The 22,302-nt window shown below is 50.0% G+C and overlaps 1 protein-coding gene and 1 long non-coding RNA gene across 13 annotated transcripts in view; both read right to left on the bottom strand.

The window, feature by feature from the left end:
* Positions 1–22,228, bottom strand: part of LOC118374760 (transducin-like enhancer protein 3-B) — a 67,003-nt gene extending 44,775 nt beyond the window's left edge. For 3 of the 10 annotated variants that reach the window (XM_052514242.1, XM_052514243.1, XM_052514240.1), the window contains exons 1-7: positions 21,714–22,174; positions 20,834–21,038; positions 19,508–19,608; positions 19,181–19,244; positions 17,166–17,210; positions 3,330–3,392; positions 2,946–3,050 (exon numbers count right to left, since the gene is read on the bottom strand). In XM_052514242.1, coding sequence (XP_052370202.1) covers positions 2,946–3,050; positions 3,330–3,392; positions 17,166–17,210; positions 19,181–19,244; positions 19,508–19,608; positions 20,834–20,857 — 402 coding nt within the window. In that variant the 5' untranslated portion in view covers positions 20,858–21,038; positions 21,714–22,174. Of the gene's footprint in view, positions 1–2,945; positions 3,051–3,329; positions 3,393–17,165; positions 17,211–19,180; positions 19,245–19,507; positions 19,609–20,833; positions 21,039–21,713 lie in introns of all 10 variants that reach the window. The other 7 variants (XM_052514246.1, XM_052514244.1, XM_052514239.1 and 4 more) reach the window with 6 other exon arrangements.
* Positions 10,216–12,283, bottom strand: LOC127927627 (uncharacterized). Of its 3 annotated transcripts, XR_008128249.1 has the most exons (5): positions 12,116–12,283; positions 11,958–11,989; positions 11,730–11,821; positions 10,898–11,246; positions 10,216–10,732 (listed from the first exon to the last, which is right to left on the bottom strand). It is a non-coding gene; the product is annotated as an uncharacterized LOC127927627 (long non-coding RNA). The 3 variants fall into 3 exon arrangements; XR_008128248.1 differs by lacking the exon at positions 11,958–11,989 and having other exon boundaries at positions 10,216–10,795; positions 11,730–11,791; XR_008128247.1 differs by lacking the exon at positions 11,730–11,821 and having other exon boundaries at positions 10,898–11,276.
* Positions 22,229–22,302: the final 74 nt, after the last annotated feature.

The raw sequence follows: 22,302 nt of genomic DNA on the forward strand, positions 1-22,302 counted from the left end.
TGCACGTGGGAGGGGTATGGTGGTGACAGGGGCAACGCTGCACGTGGGAGGGGTATGGTGGTGACAGGGGCAACGCTGCACGTGGGAGGGGTATGGTGGTGACAGGGGCAACGCTGCACGTGGGAGGGGTATGGTGGTGACAGGGGCAACGCTGCACGTGGGAGGGGTATGGTGGTGACAGGGGCAACGCTGCACGTGGGAGGGGTATGGTGGTGACAGGGGCAACGCTGCACGTGGGAGGGGTATGGTGGTGACAGGGGCAACGCTGCACGTGGGAGGGGTATGGTGGTGACAGGGGCAACGCTGCACGTGGGAGGGGTATGGTGGTGGTGCACGTGGGAGGGTATGGTGGTGACAGGGGCAACGCTGCACGTGGGAGGGGTATGGTGGTGACAGGGGCAACGCTGCACGTGGGAGGGGTATGGTGGTGACAGGGGCAACGCTGCACGTGGGAGGGGTATGGTGGTGACAGGGGCAACGCTGCACGTGGGAGGGGTATGGTGGTGACAGGGGCAACGCTGCACGTGGGAGGGGTATGGTGGTGACATAGTGTGGCAAGCTAGTGCCCCCCCTCCAAAGATCCCCTACCAGGACACTCCAGTAACCATCCTCTACCAGGACACTCCAGTAACCATCCCCTACCAGGACACTACAGTAACCATCCTCTACCAGGACACTACAGTAACCATCCCCTACCAGGACACTACGGTAACCATCCTCTACCAGGGCACTACAGTAACCATCCTCTACAGTAACCATCCTCTACCAGGACACTACAGTAACCATCCTCTACCAGGACACTACAGTAACCATCCTCTACCAGGACACTACAGTAACCATTCTCTACCAGGACACTACAGTAACCATCCTCTACCAGGACACTCCAGTAACCATCCTCTACAGTAACCATCCTCTACCAGGACACTACAGTAACCATCCCCTACCAGGACACTACAGTAACCATCCCCTACCAGGACACTACAGTAACCATCCCCTACCAGGACACTACAGTAACCATCCTCTACCAGGACACTACAGTAACCATCCCCTACCAGGACACTACAGTAACCATCCCCTACCAGGACACTACAGTAACCATCCTCTACCAGGACACTACAGTAACCATCCTCTACCAGGACACTACAGTAACCATCCTCTACCAGGACACTACAGTAACCATCCTCTACCAGGGCACTACAGTAACCATCCTCTACAGTAACAATCCTATACCAGGACACTACAGTAACCATCCCCTACCAGGACACTCCAGTAACCATCCTCTACAGTAACCATCCTCTACCAGGACACTCCAGTAACCATCCTATACCAGGGCACTCCAGTAACCATCCCCTACCAGGACACTACAGTAACCATCCCCTACCAGGACACTACAGTAACCATCCTCTACCAGGACACTCCAGTAACCATCCTCTACCAGGACACTCCAGTAACCATCCTCTACCAGGACACTACAGTAACCATCCTCTACCAGGACACTACAGTAACCATCCTCTACCAGGACACTACAGTAACCATCCCCTACCAGGACACTACAGTAACCATCCCCTACCAGGACACTACAGTAACCATCCTCTACCAGGACACTACAGTAACCATCCCCTACCAGGACACTACAGTAACCATCCCCTACCAGGACACTACAGTAACCATCCCCTACCAGGACACTACAGTAACCATCCTCTACCAGGACACTACAGTAACCATCCCCTACCAGGACACTACAGTAACCATCCTCTACCAGGGCACTCCAGTAACCATCCTCTACCAGGACACTACAGTAACCATCCTCTACCAGGACACTCCAGTAACCATCCCCTACCAGGACACTACAGTAACCATCCTCTACCAGGACACTACAGTAACCATCCCCTACCAGGACACTACAGTAACCATCCTCTACCAGGACACTACAGTAACCATCCCCTACCAGGACACTACAGTAACCATCCCCTACCAGGACACTACAGTAACCATCCTCTACCAGGACACTACAGTAACCATCCCCTACCAGGACACTACAGTAACCATCCTCTACCAGGGCACTACAGTAACCATCCCCTACCAGGACACTACAGTAACCATCCCCTACCAGGACACTACAGTAACCATCCTCTACCAGGACACTACAGTAACCATCCCCTACCAGGACACTACAGTAACCATCCCCTACCAGGACACTACAGTAACCATCCCCTACCAGGACACTACAGTAACCATCCCCTACCAGGACACTACAGTAACCATCCTCTACCAGGACACTACAGTAACCATCCTCTACCAGGACACTACAGTAACCATCCTCTACCAGGACACTACAGTAACCATCATCTACCAGGACCCTACAGTAACCATCCTCTACCAGGACACTACAGTAACCATCCTCTACCAGGACACTACAGTAACCATCATCTACCAGGACCCTACAGTAACCATCCTCTACCAGGACACTACAGTAACCATCCTCTACAGTAACCATCCTCTACCAGGACACTACAGTAACCATCCTCTACCAGGGTGCTACTGTAACATCCTCTACATCAGTGTCCCAAACTCGGTCCTCTTCCCTCCCCGGGTGCACATTTTGGTTTTTGCCCAGCACTAGCACTACACAGTGAAATTCAAATGAGTTAGTTATTTGAGCTGTATAGTGCTGGGGACGGACAGACAGTGTCTGGGAAAACCCTCGTCTACATACTATCCTCTACCTAGCTACCAATTCCACACTAGGCTCTATATATTTATATATATCTCAAACAACATGTAGTGTACTTTGAATGAGAGAGAGATCTATGGGATAGATGGGCCTAAATCTTTGTGAAATGAGAGTTGAGACAGTATATTGCTAGTGGACTACAGGGCCCCTCCGTACATGCAGGTTTACCCCCGTCTTTGGCTGAATGAAGTAAAGTAAGAGGGGTACACACGGTGAGAGGCAGATTGGGAAGTCCACGTACCCCGATGATGGCATTGAGCTCAGTCATCGTGACCTGCTTGGCACGCTCAACAGCCTGAGCAACCTGCTGCTGGTGCTGGTGGGGAGAAACACAGACCAGGTTTAGTCAACTTTAGCTAGGTTACTGTACAGCAAGTCTCCATGGTTAGAGAGCCTGCTTCATAGACACAGATTTATTAAGACAGAATTTTGCTCATCTTGGGTTAAATTTATCAAAACCGTAACATGTGAACAGGGATTAAGCGTGAATAATATAGGGCCTGAAAAGAGGCTCTATACAACGGGCCTACACAACCATGGGAACACCAGAAGGTTATGTTAAGACTGCATTAGGATGGATGTGTGAGGTACTCACCTCTTGTGACAGGAAAGGCATGATCTGTGCGAGAATTGCGTTGAGCCGTTTAGCAATCTCAGTCTGGAAGAGAGAGGAGAGAGGACTACATCAGCAGCCAGCTTGGATAACTAACAGAGAGAGAGAGGACTACATCAGCAGCCAGCTTGGATAACTAACAGAGAGAGAGAGGACTACATCAGCAGCCAGCTGGGATTACTAACAGAGAGAGAGAGGACTACATCAGCAGCCAGCTGGGATTACTAACAGAGAGAGAGAGGACTACATCAGCAGCCAGCTGGGATTACTAACAGAGAGAGAGGACTACATCAGCAGCCAGCTGGGATTACTAACAGAGAGAGAGAGAGAGAGGACTACATCAGCAGCCAGCTGGGATTACTAACAGAGAGAGAGAGGACTACATCAGCAGCCAGCTGGGATTACTAACAGAGAGAGAGAGGACTACATCAGCAGCCAGCTGGGATTACTAACAGAGAGAGAGAGACTACATCAGCAGCCAGATGGGAGAGAGAGAGAGGACTACATCAGCAGCCAGATGGGATTACTAACAGAGAGAGAGAGAGAGATTACTAACAGAGAGGGAGAGAGAGAGAGAGAGGACTACATCAGCAGCCAGATGGGACTACATCAGCAGCCAGAGATTACTAACAGAGAGAGAGAGAGGACTACATCAGCAGCCAGCTGGGATTACTAACAGAGAGAGAGAGGACTACATCAGCAGCCAGCTGGGATTACTAACAGAGAGAGAGAGGACTACATCAGCAGCCAGCTGGGATTACTAACAGAGAGAGAGGACTACATCAGCAGCCAGCTGGGATTACTAACAGAGAGAGAGAGAGGACTACATCAGCAGCCAGCTGGGAGAGAGAGAGAGGACTACATCAGCAGCCAGCTGGGATTACTAACAGAGAGAGAGAGAGAGGACTACATCAGCAGCCAGCTGGGATTACTAACAGAGAGAGAGAGGACTACATCAGCAGCCAGCTGGGATTACTAACAGAGAGAGAGAGGACTACATCAGCAGCCAGCTGGGATTACTATCACAGCCAGCTGGGAGAGAGAGGACTACATCAGCAGCCAGCTGGGATTACTAACAGAGAGAGAGAGGACTACATCAGCAGCCAGCTGGGATTACTAACAGAGAGAGAGAGAGAGAGAGAGAGAGAGAGGACTACATCAGCAGCCAGCTGGGATTACTAACAGAGAGAGAGAGGACTACATCAGCAGCCAGATGGGATTACTAACAGAGAGAGAGAGAGGACTACATCAGCAGCCAGCTGGGATTACTAACAGAGAGAGAGAGGACTACATCAGCAGCCAGCTTGGATTACTAACAGACAGAGAAGATGACAATGTCAATGTTTACACCTCTACCGCACCTTCCAAGAAACCATTTCAGTGTTGGTTGAACACACACACACCACTATGCTTGATAACACAGCAAGGGGGCATGCCCCCCCACCTAAATCCCTCAGTCCACTCCAGAGTCCATCTAGACCCCGGATGTCCCATTGCTCTTAACTGTAATGAATGGGGGGAGAAGCTCTCCTTAAAACAAACCAACTCTGGTCTCCCTCTATCCCACATCCATTAGACAACTGGCCTTATTTCATTAGCCGTTTGAAATATGATAATACCATTTGGGAGGAGGAAGACAAACCAGGGTAATACTTCACAATTACTACACAGCCATTTCACAGAAGACAGGGAAAGAAAGGAGAGGGGAGGCTGGCTGACTAGCAATATCTATCACCAACATCATTGGTATAGAGCAGGGGGGTACAATACCTCGGGCCTGACTCAGACAGAGCACTTTAGAGCCCCACATTTGGAGGGCTGGACCTCAGTTCTGCTGCTCTTGAATATCAACAGACATAGTCGCCAAAACACAACCCTTTTCCTCCCAACTTATTTCCAGAGAGGAACATAGGAGAGAATTGACACGAAGCTAATCTAATTTGACTGTGTTGGGGAGAGAAGAACTAATGGATTGTGGGGCAGATGGCCCAGCAGGTGTATGTGAGCGTGGGACAGAGAGACGGGGGCTTTTCTCCTTTGTTTCTTCACGCGTTCCTCTCATTTTACCTTGTTTAATGGTAAAGAGGGGATGGAAGAAAAAGGGGGTGGTAGTGGCCTTGTGCCCTGCTGTGGTGTCACTTCTGTTTTACTCTGAGGAAGGAAAGGAGGAGTGAGGGGGTGTGGGGGAGAGAGACCTATTCTGACCTGTCAGGAACTCACAACCCCCTTAACCCCAGGCAGACTCCCCTCACATTTCTCATTCCCCTCCTCCAATCCCTCCATCTACATCCTCCCCCTTCCATTCCTGTCCCCTCTCTCTCCTGTTGCCAGGGCAACGGCGGCCCAGCAGGCCCTGTCTGGCGGTGGTGATCATTATGTAAATTGGGCCTGGGCTTGACCATAGCAGGCAGTAAAATCATATTACGCGCACAGAGGCAGGTCATTAAATAGAATTTTTCTGGGCTGTCGATCAGATCAGAGGGAGAAATTAATGGGGGATAAGAGGGAGGAGGAGGGGAGCGCGGGGGGTGACCAGTCTTCATCCCTGGAAACAAGAAGAGACACACAGCTAGATCTGTAGAGGCTGGACTCAACCTAACAACCAAATATCCTCAGTGTTTCAACCACACTACACATAACATGCACAATAGACAACAAAACAGTCACCATTTTCAATCGTTCATTCACTATTCCTCATATAAAGGGACTTGCATGGATTGGAATTGGAACGTGTTCTGAGTTGAGTTTACACGCTGTTCTTTCTGGATGAGCGGCTCGCTGGCACAAGCCGAGCTGGAACACCAGGTGCTCAGACAGCCGTGACCTCACCAACGGCGTGTTGCCTTTAGGGTTGGTCCAGGTTACAACATTCCTGGAACGTTCTCCCGACCTTAACGTGGACTCTGGAGGACCTGTTCTGGTCAGCCGGTGAGGTGCTCCTGGCTCTGACCAGGATGTATAGAAAGGGCTCTAGAAATACTCACAAACCAGGAGTTAGAAATCCTTGAGCAGCAACTGTCACTAATCTTGTCTTTTCTCCTCAGAGGCAGGCATCCTCTCTCCTTTGAAAAGGCCTAAAGATAACGACTGACCAAAAGCATCCAGGGAACTCCATTCAAAAGCATCCAGGGAACTCCATTCAAAAGCATCCAGGGAACTCCATTCAAAAGCATCCAGGGAACTCCATTCAAAAGCATCCAGGGAACTCCATTCAAAAGCATCCAGGGAACTCCATTCAAAAGCATCCAGGGAACTCCATTCAAAAGCATCCAGGGAACTCCATTCAAAAGCATCCAGGGAACTCCATTCAAAAGCATCCAGGGAACTCCATTCAAAAGCATCCAGGGAACTCCATTCAAAAGCATCCAGGGAACTCCATTCAAAAGCATCCAGGGAACTCCATTCCAGTGAACTCCAAAAGCATCCAGGGAACTCCATTCAAAAGCATCCAGGGAACTCCATTCAAAAGCATCCAGGGAACTCCATTCAAAAGCATCCAGGGAACTCCATTCAAAAGCATCCAGGGAACTCCATTCAAAAGCATCCAGGGAACTCCATTCAAAAGCATCCAGGGAACTCCATTCAAAAGCATCCAGGGAACTCCATTCAAAAGCATCCAGTGAACTCCATTCAAAAGCATCCAGGGAACTCCATTCAAAAGCATCCAGGGAACTCCATTCAAAAGCATCCAGGGAACTCCATTCAAAAGAGACAGAAAGAAACACTTATATCAGCTGTCAAAAGGACAAAACTACTCAGTCAGGAGCGAATCACTAGCCAGTAAACATAGAGGGGACAAGTAGCAGAGGTTCAGTAGAATACTACCCAGATGTCATTTTATGGACACTTGTCAAAGAGCTACTTTCACTACACTCATTCAGTAAATAATACTACCTCATAACACCTGTCCATTACCAGGGACCTTATAATAGTACTGAGGAAGTACAGTTCCCGCTCAGCCCAGTCAAAACTGTTCGCTGCTCTGGCTCCCCAATGGTGGAACACACTCCCTCACGACGCCAGGACAGCGGAGTCAATCACCACCTTCCGGAGACACCTGAAACCCCACCTCTTTAAGGAATACCTAGGATAGGATAAAGTAATCCTTCTCACCCCCCTTAAAAGATTTAGATGCACTATTGTAAAGTGGCTGTTCCACTGGATGTCATAAGGTGAATGCACCAATTTGTAAGTCGCTCTGGATAAGAGCGTCTGCTAAATGACTTAAATGTATGTAAATGTAATAGAATATTACCCCAATACATAACTGTATAGAACCCCCCCCCCCATCACATTCACATGTTGGAGACCAGAGAAACAAAATGGTGCCAACGAGTGTGAACGACAGTGTACGCACGCACGGAGTCGACTCAACGCCAACAGCTTTTAGGCCAGGAGGCGGATAAAATAGGGCATTGTCACTTTAAGCCAATGAAAACCAAGCACTCGAGAGGCGTGGCAGTAAAGGCGGTTCACTCCGGCTCCACAATTACAGGTCCTCAGCGGCTCGGAGCCGTCTGGTGCTGCTAGTATAGAGGCCTCTCAGAGGACGGCCTTGTCAACAGCTCTGTGTTGAAAACCATTTGCCTGGTTGTCGCTGGAAGCCGCTAGCCGAGTGGAGAGGACGAGACTGATGAGGTTTCAATTGGCAGGAAAACAGCCGGTGACGGGGAGTCACAGTGTCACACACTGAACGAGAGACACAGTGGTTTATGATCCACACACATTTCCCTCTCAGTCTCAAAGACGTCACGCTGTCATTGCAATCCTCTGCCTCACTAGCAGCACCTCATTGTTCATGTGCAGCAGATCCCTCCTCCCAGTCCCTCATTGTTCATGTGCAGCAGATCCCTCCTCCCAGTCCCTCATTGTTCATGTGCAGGAGATCCCTCCTCCCAGTCCCTCATTGTTCATGTGCAGCAGATCCCTCCTCCCAGTCCCTCATTGTTCATGTGCAGCAGATCCCTCCTCCCAGTCCCTCATTGTTCATGTGCAGCAGATCCCTCCTCCCAGTCCCTCATTGTTCATGTGCAGCAGATCCCTCCTCCCAGTCCCTCATTGTTCATGTGCAGCAGATCCCTCCTCCCAGTCCCTCATTGTTCATGTGCAGCAGATCCCTCCTCCCAGTCCCTCATTGTTCATGTGCAGCAGATCCCTCCTCCCAGTCCCTCATTGTTCATGTGCAGCAGATCCCTCCTCCCAGTCCCTCATTGTTCATGTGCAGCAGATCCCTCCTCCCAGTCCCTCATTGTTCATGTGCAGCAGATCCCTCCTCCCAGTCCCTCATTGTTCATGTGCAGCAGATCCCTCCTCCCAGTCCCCCTCATTGTCCCTTCATGTGCAGCAGATCCCTCCTCCCAGTCCCTCATTGTTCATGTGCAGCAGATCCCTCCTCCCAGTCCCTCCTCCCGGCCCCCTCATGTGCCCATCCCTCATTGTTCATGTGCAGCAGATCCCTCCTCCCAGTCCCTCATTGTTCATGTGCATCAGATCCCTCCTCCCAGTCCCTCATTGTTCATGTGCAGCAGATCCCTCCTCCCAGTCCCTCATTGTTCATGTGCAGCAGATCCCTCCTCCCAGTCCCTCATTGTTCATGTGCAGCAGATCCCTCCTCCTAGTCCCTCATTGTTCATGTGCAGCAGATCCCTCCTCCCAGTCCCTCATTGTTCATGTGCAGCAGATCCCTCCTCCTAGTCCCTCATTGTTCATGTGCAGCAGATCCCTCCTCCCAGTCCCTCATTGTTCATGTGCAGCAGATCCCTCCTCCCGGCCCCTCATCATGTGCAGCAGATCCCTCCTCCCGGCCCCTCATCATGTGCAGCAGATCCCTCCTCCCGGCCCCTCATCATGTGCAGCAGATCGGGGTATTACAGTTTATTGATGTATGCATTTACCTGCCTGTTGATTGGCTGGGAGCTAGGCCAGTGGCCACTCCTAATAGGCATGGACACACTACTGAGACCTGACAGACAGATGATACTGGAACCTGACACACACACACACCCAGGAGGGAGGGCTAACTCACAATCCTCCATCCTGTAACAAGGAGCATAGAAAACTGTTGCTATTTTTCTACAAATCACTAAGTTCATTAGGGGCCTGGAGAACAGACAGACACACAATATTTCCTTCAATTATCCCTGCAACCAGATACTAGTCCATTCCACTGAATCAGTGGAGTGGTTGTGTAACACAAAACAGCTTCAACGAGACCTTCATCGTCTTGTGGGACTGTAGCAGCAGATCCAGGCTGACCAGAATGATGAAGCACGTTTCACAGACACTAGTAACCTCCATCCATGTGTGTGTTCTCCCAGGCCGTTTGTTTTGGCTCACAGACAAGTCGACTATCATCACCTTGGCAAACAATTCATAGAATCCTGTGGAAATAATTCATTTGAACAAGCTCTCTCTCACACACACACACACACACACACACACACACACCTCCCACTCAGGCCACAAACAGGACTTCCCTAAATAAAGCTCCCTCTCTGTGAAGCCTCGTTATCGACAAGCAGGGGAGGAATTGAGCAAACACACAGTGGAAAAACAGAGTGCCTGAGGAAGAAAGCCCAGGTTTTCAATCAGAGCAACAGAGAGATAAAGAAAATATGAGAGAGAGAGAAAATATGAGAGAGAAACTAAGCAGCGAATAAGATGGAGTACCCTCTGAACTCCTCACACTGACACACAGAGCTCAGAGGGCCTCGTTGCCGTGGCAGCCTAATGAGCTGCGCTAATTAAAATCACTTATTGACAGCGAAGCGAGGATGATTATCTCCGCCCCGCACCACCCTTGACACCCCACGCCGCCGCATCATCATAAGAGCTCTGTCAAAACAACCCCCCCCCATAGAGCCCTGCGCTGCCGACCCACCCGGGGCACCGCCGGGATGTGTTGGACTAGAAGTATGTTTATATTATGTACATGCAGCTTTGTATATACGCATATCCATGTGTGTTTGAAGGGAGCGCACAGACACACACTCCACTGAAAAAAGGGGGCAAAGAGACAGCCACGTTCCCTCCACTACCAAGTAAATCCTACTCAGAGCAGGGGAATAATATGCTGCCTGTATCCAATAACACAGGCCAACACTCCTCTCCCCTCCCTTCACCACTAGTAACCTGGATAAGAGGAGAGAGATACTCACTGTTTACACCTCCTCTCCCCTCCCTTCACCACTAGTAACCTGGATAAGAGGAGAGATGCTCACTGTTTACACCTCCTCTCCCCTCCCTTCACCACTAGTAACCTGGATAAGAGGAGAGATGCTCACTGTTTACACCTCCTCTCCCCTCCCTTCACCACTAGTAACCTGGATAAGAGGAGAGATGCTCACTGTTTACACCTCCTCTCCCCTCCCTTCACCACTAGTAACCTGGATAAGAGGAGAGATGCTCACTGTTTACACCTCCTCTCCCCTCCCTTCACCACTAGTAACCTGGATAAGAGGAGAGATCTACACCTCCCCCTCCCTTCACCACTAGTAACCTGGATAAGAGGAGAGATGCTCACTGTTTACACCCCCTTCACCACTAGTAACCTGGATAAGAGGAGAGATGCTCACTGTTTACACCTCCTCTACCCTCCCTTCACCACTAGTAACCTGGATAAGAGGAGAGATGCTCACTGTTTACACCTCCTCTCCCCTCCCTTCACCACTAGTAACCTGGATAAGAGGAGAGATGCTCACTGTTTACACCTCCTCTCCCCTCCCTTCACCACTAGTAACCTGGATAAGAGGAGAGAGATGCTCACTGTTTACACCTCCTCTCCCCTCCCTTCACCACTAGTAACCTGGATAAGAGAGAGATACTCACTGTTTACACCTCCTCTCCCCTCCCTTCACCACTAGTAACCTGGATAAGAGGAGAGATGCTCACTGTTTACACCTCCTCTCCCCTCCCTTCACCACTAGTAACCTGGATAAGAGGAGAGATACTCACTGTTTACACCTCCTCTCCCCTCCCTTCACCACTAGTAACCTGGATAAGAGGAGAGATGCTCACTGTTTACCTCCTCTACCCTCCCTTCACCACTAGTAACCTGGATAAGAGGAGAGAGATGCTCACTGTTTACACCTCCTCTCCCCTCCCTTCACCACTAGTAACCTGGATAAGAAGATGCTCACTGAGTAACCTGGATGCTCACTGTTTACACCTCCTCTCCCCTCCCTTCACCACTAGTAACCTCGATAAAAGGAGAGAGATGCTCACTGTTTACACCTCCTCTCCCCTCCCTTCACCACTAGTAACCTGGATAAGAGGAGAGATACTCACTGTTTACACCTCCTCTCCCCTCCCTTCACCACTAGTAACCTGGATAAGAGGAGAGATGCTCACTGTTTACACCTCCTCTCCCCTCACTGTTTACACCTCCTCTCCCCTCCCTTCACCACTAGTAACCTGGATAAGAGAGAGATGCTCACTGTTTACACCTCCTCTCCCCTCCCTTCACCACTAGTAACCTGGATAAGAGGAGAGAGATGCTCACTGTTTACACCTCCTCTCCCCTCCCTTCACCACTAGTAACCTCGATAAAAGGAGAGAGATGCTCACTGTTTACACCTCCTCTCCCCTCCTCTCCCCTTCACCACTAGTAACCTGGATAAGAGAGAGATGCTCACTGTTTACACCTCCTCTACCCTCCCTTCACCACTAGTAACCTGGATAAGAGGAGAGATGCTCACCGTTTACACCTCCTCTCCCCTCCCTTCACCACTAGTAACCTGGATAAGAGGAGAGATGCTCACTGTTTACACCAGACTGATGTCATCATAAACACTAGTGTTCAGTGGGGAGCGATGGGGAGGGGGGTCATTCATTATTCACACCACTCACTAGACTCCATTGGTCTTATTGATAAAGAAAAGGCGAGCGAGGGAGAGGGCCAGTCCATTAACATGTTTACACAGCAGTTCACTGTTCACCACCCATCCTTTTCCCACCACCCACCCTCCCTCGCTCGTCCCACCCTCCCTCGCTCGTCCCACCCTCCCTCGCTCGTCCAACCCTCCCTCGCTCGTCCCATCCTCCCTCCCACCTCCCATCCTCCCTCCCACCTCCCATCCTCCCTCCCACCTCCCATCCTCCCTCCCACCTCCCATCCTCCCTCCCTCGTCCCAACTCCTGTCAGTGATAAGAGCCTGACAGAACCTTCTGGGGGATCTAGTTCCCCGTGGGACACATTTGGCACACACACACAAAAATATGCAGACGCACATACGCACACACACAAACTTCTCATCCTGATGCCATTAACCTTGCAGGCCCGGGGGGGTGAGTCAAAGACAGCCAGTCCCCCTCTCCCCTCCTCGACCAGCCCGCCTAAAGCCCATCACCTCCTCCTCCTCCTCGACCAGCCTGCCTAAAGCCCATCCCCTCCTCCTCCAGCCCGCCTGCCTGCCTAAAGCCCATCCCCTCCTCCTCCTCGACTAGCCCGCCTGCCTAAAGCCCATCACCTCCTCCTCCTCGACCAGCCCGCCTAAAGCCCATCCCCTCCTCCTCCTCGACTTGCCCGCCTGCCTAAAGCCCATCACCTCCTCCTCCACCAGCCTGCCTGCCTAAAGCCCATCACCTCCTCCTCCTCGACCAGCCCGCCTAAAGCCCATCCTCCTCCTCCTCCAGCCAGCCCGCCTAAAGCCCATCACCTCCTCCTCCTGCCCGCCTAAAGCCCATCCTCCTCCTCCTCGACCAGCCCGCCTAAAGCCCATCCTCCTCGACCAGCCCGCCTAAAGCCCATCACCTCCTCTTCCTCGACCAGCCCGCCTGCCTAAAGCCCATCACCTCCTCCTCCTCGACCAGCCCGCCTGCCTAAAGCCCATCCCCTCCTCCTCCTCGACCAGCCCGCCTGCCTAAAGCCCATCCCCTCCTCCTCCTCGACCAGCCCGCCTAAAGCCCATCCCCTCCTCCCTCCCGCCCATCCTCACCTCCTCCTCCTCGACCAGCCCGCCTGCCTAAAGCCCAGCCCTCCTCCTCCTCGACCAGCCCGCCTAAAGCCCATCCCCTCCTCCTCCTCGACCAGCCCGCCTAAAGCCCATCCCCTCCTCCTCCTCGACCAGCCCGCCTAAAGCCCATCCCCTCCTCCTCCTCGACCAGCCCGCCTAAAGCCCATCCCCTCCTCCTCGACCAGCCCGCCTAAAGCCCATCCCCTCCTCCTCCTCGACCAGCCCCCTGCCTAAAGCCCATCCCCTCCTCCTCCTCGACCAGCCCGCCTAAAGCCCATCACCTCCTCCTCCTCGACCAGCCAGCCTGCCTAAAGCCCATCACCTCCTCCTCCTCGACCAGCCCGCCTGCCTAAAGCCCATCACCTCCTCCTCCTCGACCAGCCCGCCTGCCTAAAGCCCATCACCTCCTCCACCAGCCTGCCTAAAGCCCATCCCCTCCTCGACCAGCCTGCCTAAAGCCCATCCCCTCCTCCTCCTCGACCAGCCTGCCTAAAGCCCATCCTCCTCCACCAGCCTGCCTAAAGCCCATCCCCTCCTCCTCCTCGACCAGCCTGCCTAAAGCCCATCCCCTCCTCCTCCTCGACCAGCCTGCCTAAAGCCCATCCCCTCCTCCTCCTCGACCAGCCTGCCTAAAGCCCATCCCCTCCTCCTCCTCGACCAGCCCGCCTGAAGCCCATCACCTCCTCGACCAGCCCGCCTAAAGCCCATCACCTCCTCCTCCACCAGCCTGCCTGAAGCCCATCCCCTCCTCCGCCAGCCTGCCTGAAGCCAATCACCTCCTCCTCCACCAGCCTGCCTGAAGCCCATCCCCTCCTCCACCAGCCTGCCTGAAGCCCATCCCCTCCTCCTCCTCCACCAGCCTGCCTGAAGCCCATCACCTCCTCGACCAGCCTGCCTAAAGCCCATCACCTCCTCCTCCACCAGCCTGCCTGAAGCCCATCCCCTCCTCCACCAGCCTGCCTGAAGCCCAATCACCTCCTCCACCAGCCTGCCTGAAGCCCATCCCCTCCTCCACCAGCCTGCCTGAAGCCCATCCTCCTCCTCCACCAGCCTGCCTGAAGCCCCCCCTCCTCCACCAGCCTGCCTGAAGCCCATCCCTCCTCCTCCACCAGCCTGCCTGAAGCCCATCCCCTCCTCCGCCAGCCTGCCTGAAGCCAATCACCTCCTCCTCCACCAGCCTGCCTGAAGCCCATCCCCTCCTCCACCAGCCTGCCTGAAGCCCATCCCCTCCTCCTCCTCCACCAGCCTGCCTGAAGCCCATCACCTCCTCGACCAGCCTGCCTGAAGCCCATGTTCATACATCATATTACAGTGCTAATGACACACAGGCACAGCCCATCTCTCACTTCACATCACACTGAGAAGGGGGTGGGGGGTAAAGAGGAGGAAAATAAACAAGGAAAGAGCGAAAAGCCAGGGAAGACAGAAGAGAGATGAAAGGAACCAGAGGGAGACTAGAGAAGACTGCGTGATAGATGCCACAAATCACCTCGCCTCTAAAAAGCCCGCTTCACGGCCCGGTGGATATTGACAGACTGTTTGACTGAGCAGCGTTCCCCCTTTCGCTCTCTAAGGCGGCCATTTTGTCTGTTTCTCCAGTAGTGAGGCAGGTCTAATGTCTCCTCCACTCACAGCCAGGCTGAGGCTGAAGAAGCCCTCTGGTTGGCTTCTCCTGCTGATTAATACTTTCTGCTGAGAGGCAGCAGACCTAATGAGGTTTTAGACTGGCTGGCTCTGCATGCTGCCTTTAGTTGAGTCAGACTTGTCACTGGGAGAAACACACACACACACACTCAGTCCTCGCCAGACTTCACTTTAATCTTATCAAAGCAGCCCCATCAGGCCGCCTGCCCCGCTCGCTGTTTAGCCCGTCAGCGTTTTCACAGACAGGAAGGGAGTCGGTGTGTGTGTGTGTTACTTTGAGGAGTGTTTATGACTGAGGGCATAGACTAAGGTCTCGTATTTGTGTGTGCGTTTCTCAGGAGGCAATGAGAACGTGAGGTGTGTGTCTGTGTGACTGAGAAGCATTAAAAGCATTTAAGACTGAGGGCATCGACTAAGGTTGTGTGTCTGTGTCATTGAACAATCATAGCTCTTGCTTTCCAATCCCCTACAAACAGACACCACAATGTGTCAGACATAATGAGCACATTACATGCACAGTGTGATTATTTGTGAATAATCAGATTAATATAATAGTTTGATTAAAACATGTACATTATTTGCAAGAAAAACACATTTCCCTAATAATAATAATCCTGTTTCCATGGACACATCTGAAATCAGGCTACCTGATGGCACTCTGATAAATGCTGAAAATCACCAATCAAAATAAACGTTCTACCACAGCGACCATGTTATTTTTGGGAGGCAGATTTGATGCTCAGTTTGGACATATAAAGTTTGTAAGGGAAAACTATTTCTAAGAGACATGCATTCAGTTGTTCAGAACCAGCACAGGCACAGATCAAATACACCACTGGAACAAGAGGGAGGCTCTCGGCTGGTGCCAGCACAGGCACAGATCAAATACACCACTGGAACAAGAGGGAGGCTCTCGGCTGGTGCCAGCACAGGTACAGATCAAATACACCACTGGAACAAGAGGGAGGCTCTCGGCTGGTGCCAGCACAGGCACAGATCAAATACACCACTGGAACAAGAGGGAGGCTCTCGGCTGGTGCCAGCACAGGTACAGATCAAATACACCACTGGAACAAGAGGGAGGCTCTCGGCTGGTGCCAGCACAGGCACAGATCAAATACACCACTGGAACACCGGTGTTTAAATGTCCTAATAATTGCTCAGAAAAGCAGGTGCCTACTGCCATAATCAGTTTAATATCACATTATTATTGTGCATGTAAACATACTCAATGACTCACAAGCTGATGTCACCATCTTCCTTCACTTAACTGACAGACACCGGGACCGATAGAGGGCCCATACGCTGGACCGATAGAGGGCCCATACGCTGAACCGATAGAGGGCCCATACGCTGAACCGATAGAGGGCCCATACGCTGAACCGATAGAGGGCCCATACGTTGAACCGATAGAGGGCCCATACGTTGAACCGATAGAGGGCCCATACGTTGAACCGATAGAGGGCCCATACGTTGAACCGATAGAGGGCCCATACGTTGAACCGATAGAGGGCCCATACGTTGAACCGATAGAGAGCCCATACGCTGAACCGATAGAGAGCCCATACGCTGGACAGATAGAGAACCCATACGCTGGACAGATAGAGAACCCATACGCTGGACAGATAGAGAACCCATACGCTGGACAGATAGAGAACCCATACGCTGGACAGATAGAGAACCCATACGCTGGACAGATAGAGAACCCATACGCTGGACAGATAGAGAACCCATACGCTGAACAGATAGAGAACCCATACGCTGGACAGATAGAGAACCCATACGCTGACAGATAGAGAACCCATACGTTGAACAGATAGAGAACCCATACGTTACGCTGGACAGATAGAGAACCCATACGCTGGACAGATAGAGAACCCATACGCTGGACAGATAGAGAACCCATACGCTGGACAGATAGAGAACCCATACGCTGGACAGATAGAGAACCCATACGCTGGACAGATAGAGAACCCATACGCTGGACAGATAGAGAACCCATACGCTGGACAGATAGAGAACCCATACGCTGGACAGATAGAGAACCCATACGCTGGACAGATAGAGAACCCATACGCTGGACAGATAGAGAACCCATACGCTGGACAGATAGAGAACCCATACGCTGGACAGATAGAGAACCCATACGCTGGACAGATAGAGAGCCCATATACTAACAACCAGTCTTTCAAAGTAGACAGATGAGGATAATGCTACATACCTGTTTGTGCATCTCAATGTTCAGCCCATAGGACATCTCATAGTACTGGAAAAGACAAGAGTGACACAATGAAACATTCACATCTCATTCATTTACTAGTTAGAATATTTAAAAAAAGGAATATAGTGGACAAGTGAAAACAAGCTGAGTGTTCCATGGGAAGCAGGCTGCATGTCAGAATGCTGGACTCCTGAGTGGCTAAAGGGAGAGAACTAGTGGCTGGGAAGCAGGCTGCATGTCAAAGGGAGAATATAGTTCCATGGACAGGCTGCATGTCAGAAAACTAAAGGGAGAGAAAGCTGAGTGTTCCATGGGAAGCAGGCTGCATGCATCAGAAATGCTGGACTGAGTGTTCCATGGGAAGCAGGCTGCATGTCAGAATGCTGGACTCCTGAGTGGCTAAAGAGAGAGAACTAGATGTTGTAGCCCTTTACTGATTAACACTTCCCCCACCCAGGCCGGCTCAAAGGCTGTAGTGATCCGTCTACTTCTCCCTCTATTTCTATCCTTTTCTTTGTTCTTCGAGCTCTTTTTGGGAGTCTAGGGGGTGAGCGAGGTGAACCATGTCTGAGTGGATAGGGTAAATGCTAAGCTACAGGACTCCAATCCACTTCTTTTGAGCACAGTCCGATTTTAAAATGCTACGTTGCTAACTCAATCAGTCTGGCGAAATACGAGTCTTTCAAAACAAATAGATTGTTGTCAATCGTAGATTAGACATCCATAGTGATACTCACTATCAGGGCGTGAACTGGCGGCTGCCAGATGAGGCCTAGTTAGTCCATCCTGTTTATCTAACAACCCCCCTCTCACACACTACCGCTAAACCGGTGCATGCATTTCCTCAGAATAAAAAAATAATGTTTAACTAAAGTACCAGTGCGTTTGGTTAAAGTCAATCCTGGCGTGGACAAATAAGATAAGAGGGGTTTATATACACGGGGCCTCAGCTCAGAGTTTGGCCTCTGTTACATCATGTCTAGGGACTGACTGGTTATTTTCCATTCATTCACCAGCCCTTTTTGTGTTACCCAGAACCTCAGCTAGGCTCTTTGTTGGATCAATGTTGTAGCTTGACAGTAAATACAAATAACTTTGTACCATCTACACTTACAATTTCTATTTGATCATGGGGGGGCTTTGAAAATGATTTGTTTTTATTTTTTAAAAGGGAACGTTTGAACGTGGATCAGTTGGAGCTGTTGTTTTGGAGTTAAGTCACATTCTAAAATGGCAAAAATGTAAAGGTTAATAGTGCTATTTGTGTTTTTTTTTAATGGTAATACTTCAGTTGACTATGTCCTCTACTTGATGAGGTCATTCAGCCATAGGCCACAGTATTGTCTGCAAGTCACCCCGGATAAGAGGCCACCGCTAAACAGCGAGGCTAAAATATAACATGTCATACTCCACCGTGACTAACTAGTGGTCTACCTGGCCAGGGGGTCCCTTCCATCCCCCTCCCCAAACCCTCTCCATCCTTAATGAGAGCCCTGGGTGTCTTAGAAGGCCCTGGGTATGTGAAGGCCCATAGGCCATAGCTCACCCTGGGAGAATACTGCCCTAAATAATCAGCTTCACACACAAAGCCAGCAGGCCAGTCATTAACCCTTAGGGGGTCAGAGGCATAAAAGAGGCCATGGAGCCATTATGACCCCCCCCCCCCATCATCACAAAGCCTCGTCCGTCACGCCCTGTTATCAACGGCCGGACATTTGACCTCTGGTGGAGATTCACAACAACCCCCACCCACTCCTTCTCTATTGGTGCACACACACACTTCCTCCAATCACAGGAGGCCCCAATGTCCCATTCTGGACAATCACCACACAGAGATGATCATGAGTCAACAATCTCAAATGCACCCAAAAAATGTAACTCAAATTGCCTCTGCAAACAAACAGGGTTGCTACCGTTTCATCTGAGGGAAAATAATAACACATCTTACTAACCATCACATGCAGGGTTTTACTTCCAGGAAGTGATTGTACTTGTATGTAGTGTGATATTCTTACCATGACATAGTGACGCTGCATCTCTGTCTTCTCATTGGCCAGTTTGTCGTACTCCACTTTGAGACTGAAAGAGGAGAAATATGCTCCATTATTATGAGCCAATATTTATGCTTTATTACATTTCACAGAAATCTTTGGTTAGAAACACAATACACCATAATCACTCAATATAGTTGTACCATGTGAAAAATATAAATTCTACATACCCCAAATCAACTTTATATTACCTGTGTTAGCCCAGTGTTAGCAGACATCTCTAACTAGATTGATCATGAGTAGCCTGGTTCTTTCAGCTGAAATACCTCCTCTAAAAATGGATGTCATTACCTGTGGTACTGGGCCTGCAGGAACTGAAACTCGTCTTTGATCCTGTCGCAGGACTCGGCCACGGTGAACTTGAAGCCAGGCTGCCCTGGTTGGTGTGGTGCCTAGAGAAAAGCAGTGTTGATATCAATAACCCCAATGAAGTGGTAGTGCAGCCACACCTATTACATAACGCCTAGATCTCAACCCATTTCTATAACATAACAGGCTACAACACATAACGCCTAGATCTCAGCCCATTTCTATAACATAACAGACAATAACACATAACGCCTAGATCTCAGCCCATTTCTATAACATAACAGACAATAACACATAACGCCTAGATCTCAGCCCATTTCTATAACATAACAGACAATAACACATAACGCCTAGATCTCAGCCCATTTCTATAACATAACAGACAATAACACATAACGCCTAGATCTCAGCCCATTTCTATAACATAACAGACAATAACACATAACGCCTAGATCTCAGCCCATTTCTATAACATAACAGACAATAACACATAACGCCTAGATCTCAGCCCATTTCTATAACATAACAGACAATAACACATAACGCCTAGATCTCAGCCCATTTCTATAACATAAGTCTATTTATAATCAATAGCAACAGAAAGATGGCAAAATAGTATCATCATCCTTCATCGTGCTTTCTTAGCCTCCCTCTCCTATAGGCCTCTCTCTTCCGTGTAAAATTATTTTTGCTGCTGCTGAATGGTGGTTTGTCAGTGTGGTACCCAAACGTTCCCTTGAGCCCTGCCTGGTGGCCGCTTTTATAATGGTGGGAAGAACCACTATCACTCAAGAGTGCGATGACAGAGGCGGGTCAGTGCGCCCGTCCTCAAAGAGCACGGGAAGGGGGGTGAGCGGAGAGAGAGAGGGAAGGGGGGTGAGCGGGAGAGAGAGAGAGGGAGGGGAAATCACAACCTGATTTGTGAGGAATTCAATGCATGCCAATGATGCCGTGCAGTAAGCTCGATAATTACAGCATATCCGCTACTGCTTCAATGCAGCAGCTTGGAGGAATTTAGAGGGTAAAAAAAAAATTCGCTCTGAAAATATTTTTTTCCCCTCTTACATATTGGCCGTCTTTCGTTATTAAAACTGCTCATAAGAATCCTATACGTGAATCGATTGTTTATTTGCAGTAACCTGTCGAAACGTGTTGTCGAGCGCCATAAACAGAGGGACTAGGCTACTCGACGTGCAGACCATAAATAGTAAGGTGCAGATCACGAGCTCGTGTCTGACAAGCTAATTATTTTGAAGGCGGTACATTTGCATGAATTCGCATAATAATCTCAAGAGCTGGGATACTTACCGGATGCCGGCCCTGTGGATACATCTTGAATGTATCCTTTTTTGAGGGAAATCGGGGGATACTTCAGTAATCCGAGTAGATGTGCGATAGTCCGCCACCCCTCCCTGTGCGCACAAGCGGTCGGACAATGCCAATCCTCCGCGGCGGCGAACACACTTCCACCCTCCGATCTCTCGATCTTTATTGTTGATTTTAAGCCCCTTTCCTTTCAACATCACAAACATACATAACAAAAAAAAGCAGAACAGAATGGATATTAGCTAAATGAACGGAGTATGCAATCGGAACACGCACATAGCTTCAAAATATGCTCGTGACGACAGCAAGGAAATACTTGCTGAATTTAGTCAATGGCATATGCAGATTATAGCCTCTAATTTAACTCACTATCATCGCCTGGTCCGTCTCTCTAAAATACATGTCATAATAAGCCGCTATTCTCGATTTGCAAATATTTATCCGACATGTTAGGAAATTGTGATATCTAAATGGGTTTGCTTGACAGGTTTGTTGGCGTGTCAAGCCTTCACGCTGGAGTGATAATAGGCTACACTAGCAGACGAAAAAAACTACAATAGGCGCGTAGCACGGGTAACAATTTATCCAAAACCAAAAAGACCAGCCTCGCTACAATCAAAGTTGATACATTGTATCGTGTTTATATATTATCTGCATTCGCAACAAATGTAACAATTTGCTGTTCGCCGAGCTGCAGTGTTCGAGCGCAACTGGAAAACAGAATATACGACAAAGCGGGCTGCGGGATTATGACATTCATTCCACCAAGCTTGGTTATAAAACACACTGCTGTTTTCAAAGTAGCCCAGCCATGAAAGCTACCCGTCTTGTTAGCGGGCTCTTCTCTGGTCTTCTTCTTTACCTTTGTCTCGATTGATTCCCCTCCCCTACGACGGCAATAATCCCTCTGTTGAACGAATTTTCACAATCCTCGGTTGGTAACCTTCCTTATGAGAATGAAAAAATGATCCAAAAGTAATCGCTGGTTACAGGGAATCCTTGTCCCAGCCGAGCCTTGGAACTTCGGTGATCTCGTGGCGCCGCACGACCTGCCTCGACAATGCTTTTCAGATCCGACGTCGGAGAGCCGTCGATTACAACGAGTTGTTGACCGCATAAAACTTCCAAGAAAGCCTTTCTTGGATAAATGCAATTATTGACGAGTCTTCTAGTAAATCCAAATACAATTTTGTAAGTTAAAAGAGGTTAAATCGTAGAAAAGTTGGATGTTGTAACGAAGCAATTGCTTGCATTCGATTTACCCAGTTTTTCCAACGCTTGCTGTACCACACACAGACTGTGCACTGACACGAGGACTCAACTGCCGCGAGAGGGCCTCTCACAAGCCAATCGGATTCTCCGAATGAGTTTAGCTGCATTAGCCTATCAGAGAGGGATGTCCCCACGTGGGGTAGATAGTACCCTTGTGTTCCCATTGGACTGTGATATAT

This window comes from Oncorhynchus keta, unplaced genomic scaffold (genome assembly GCF_023373465.1).
Source record: "Oncorhynchus keta strain PuntledgeMale-10-30-2019 unplaced genomic scaffold, Oket_V2 Un_scaffold_1597_pilon_pilon, whole genome shotgun sequence".
Lineage (NCBI taxonomy): Eukaryota > Metazoa > Chordata > Actinopteri > Salmoniformes > Salmonidae > Oncorhynchus > Oncorhynchus keta.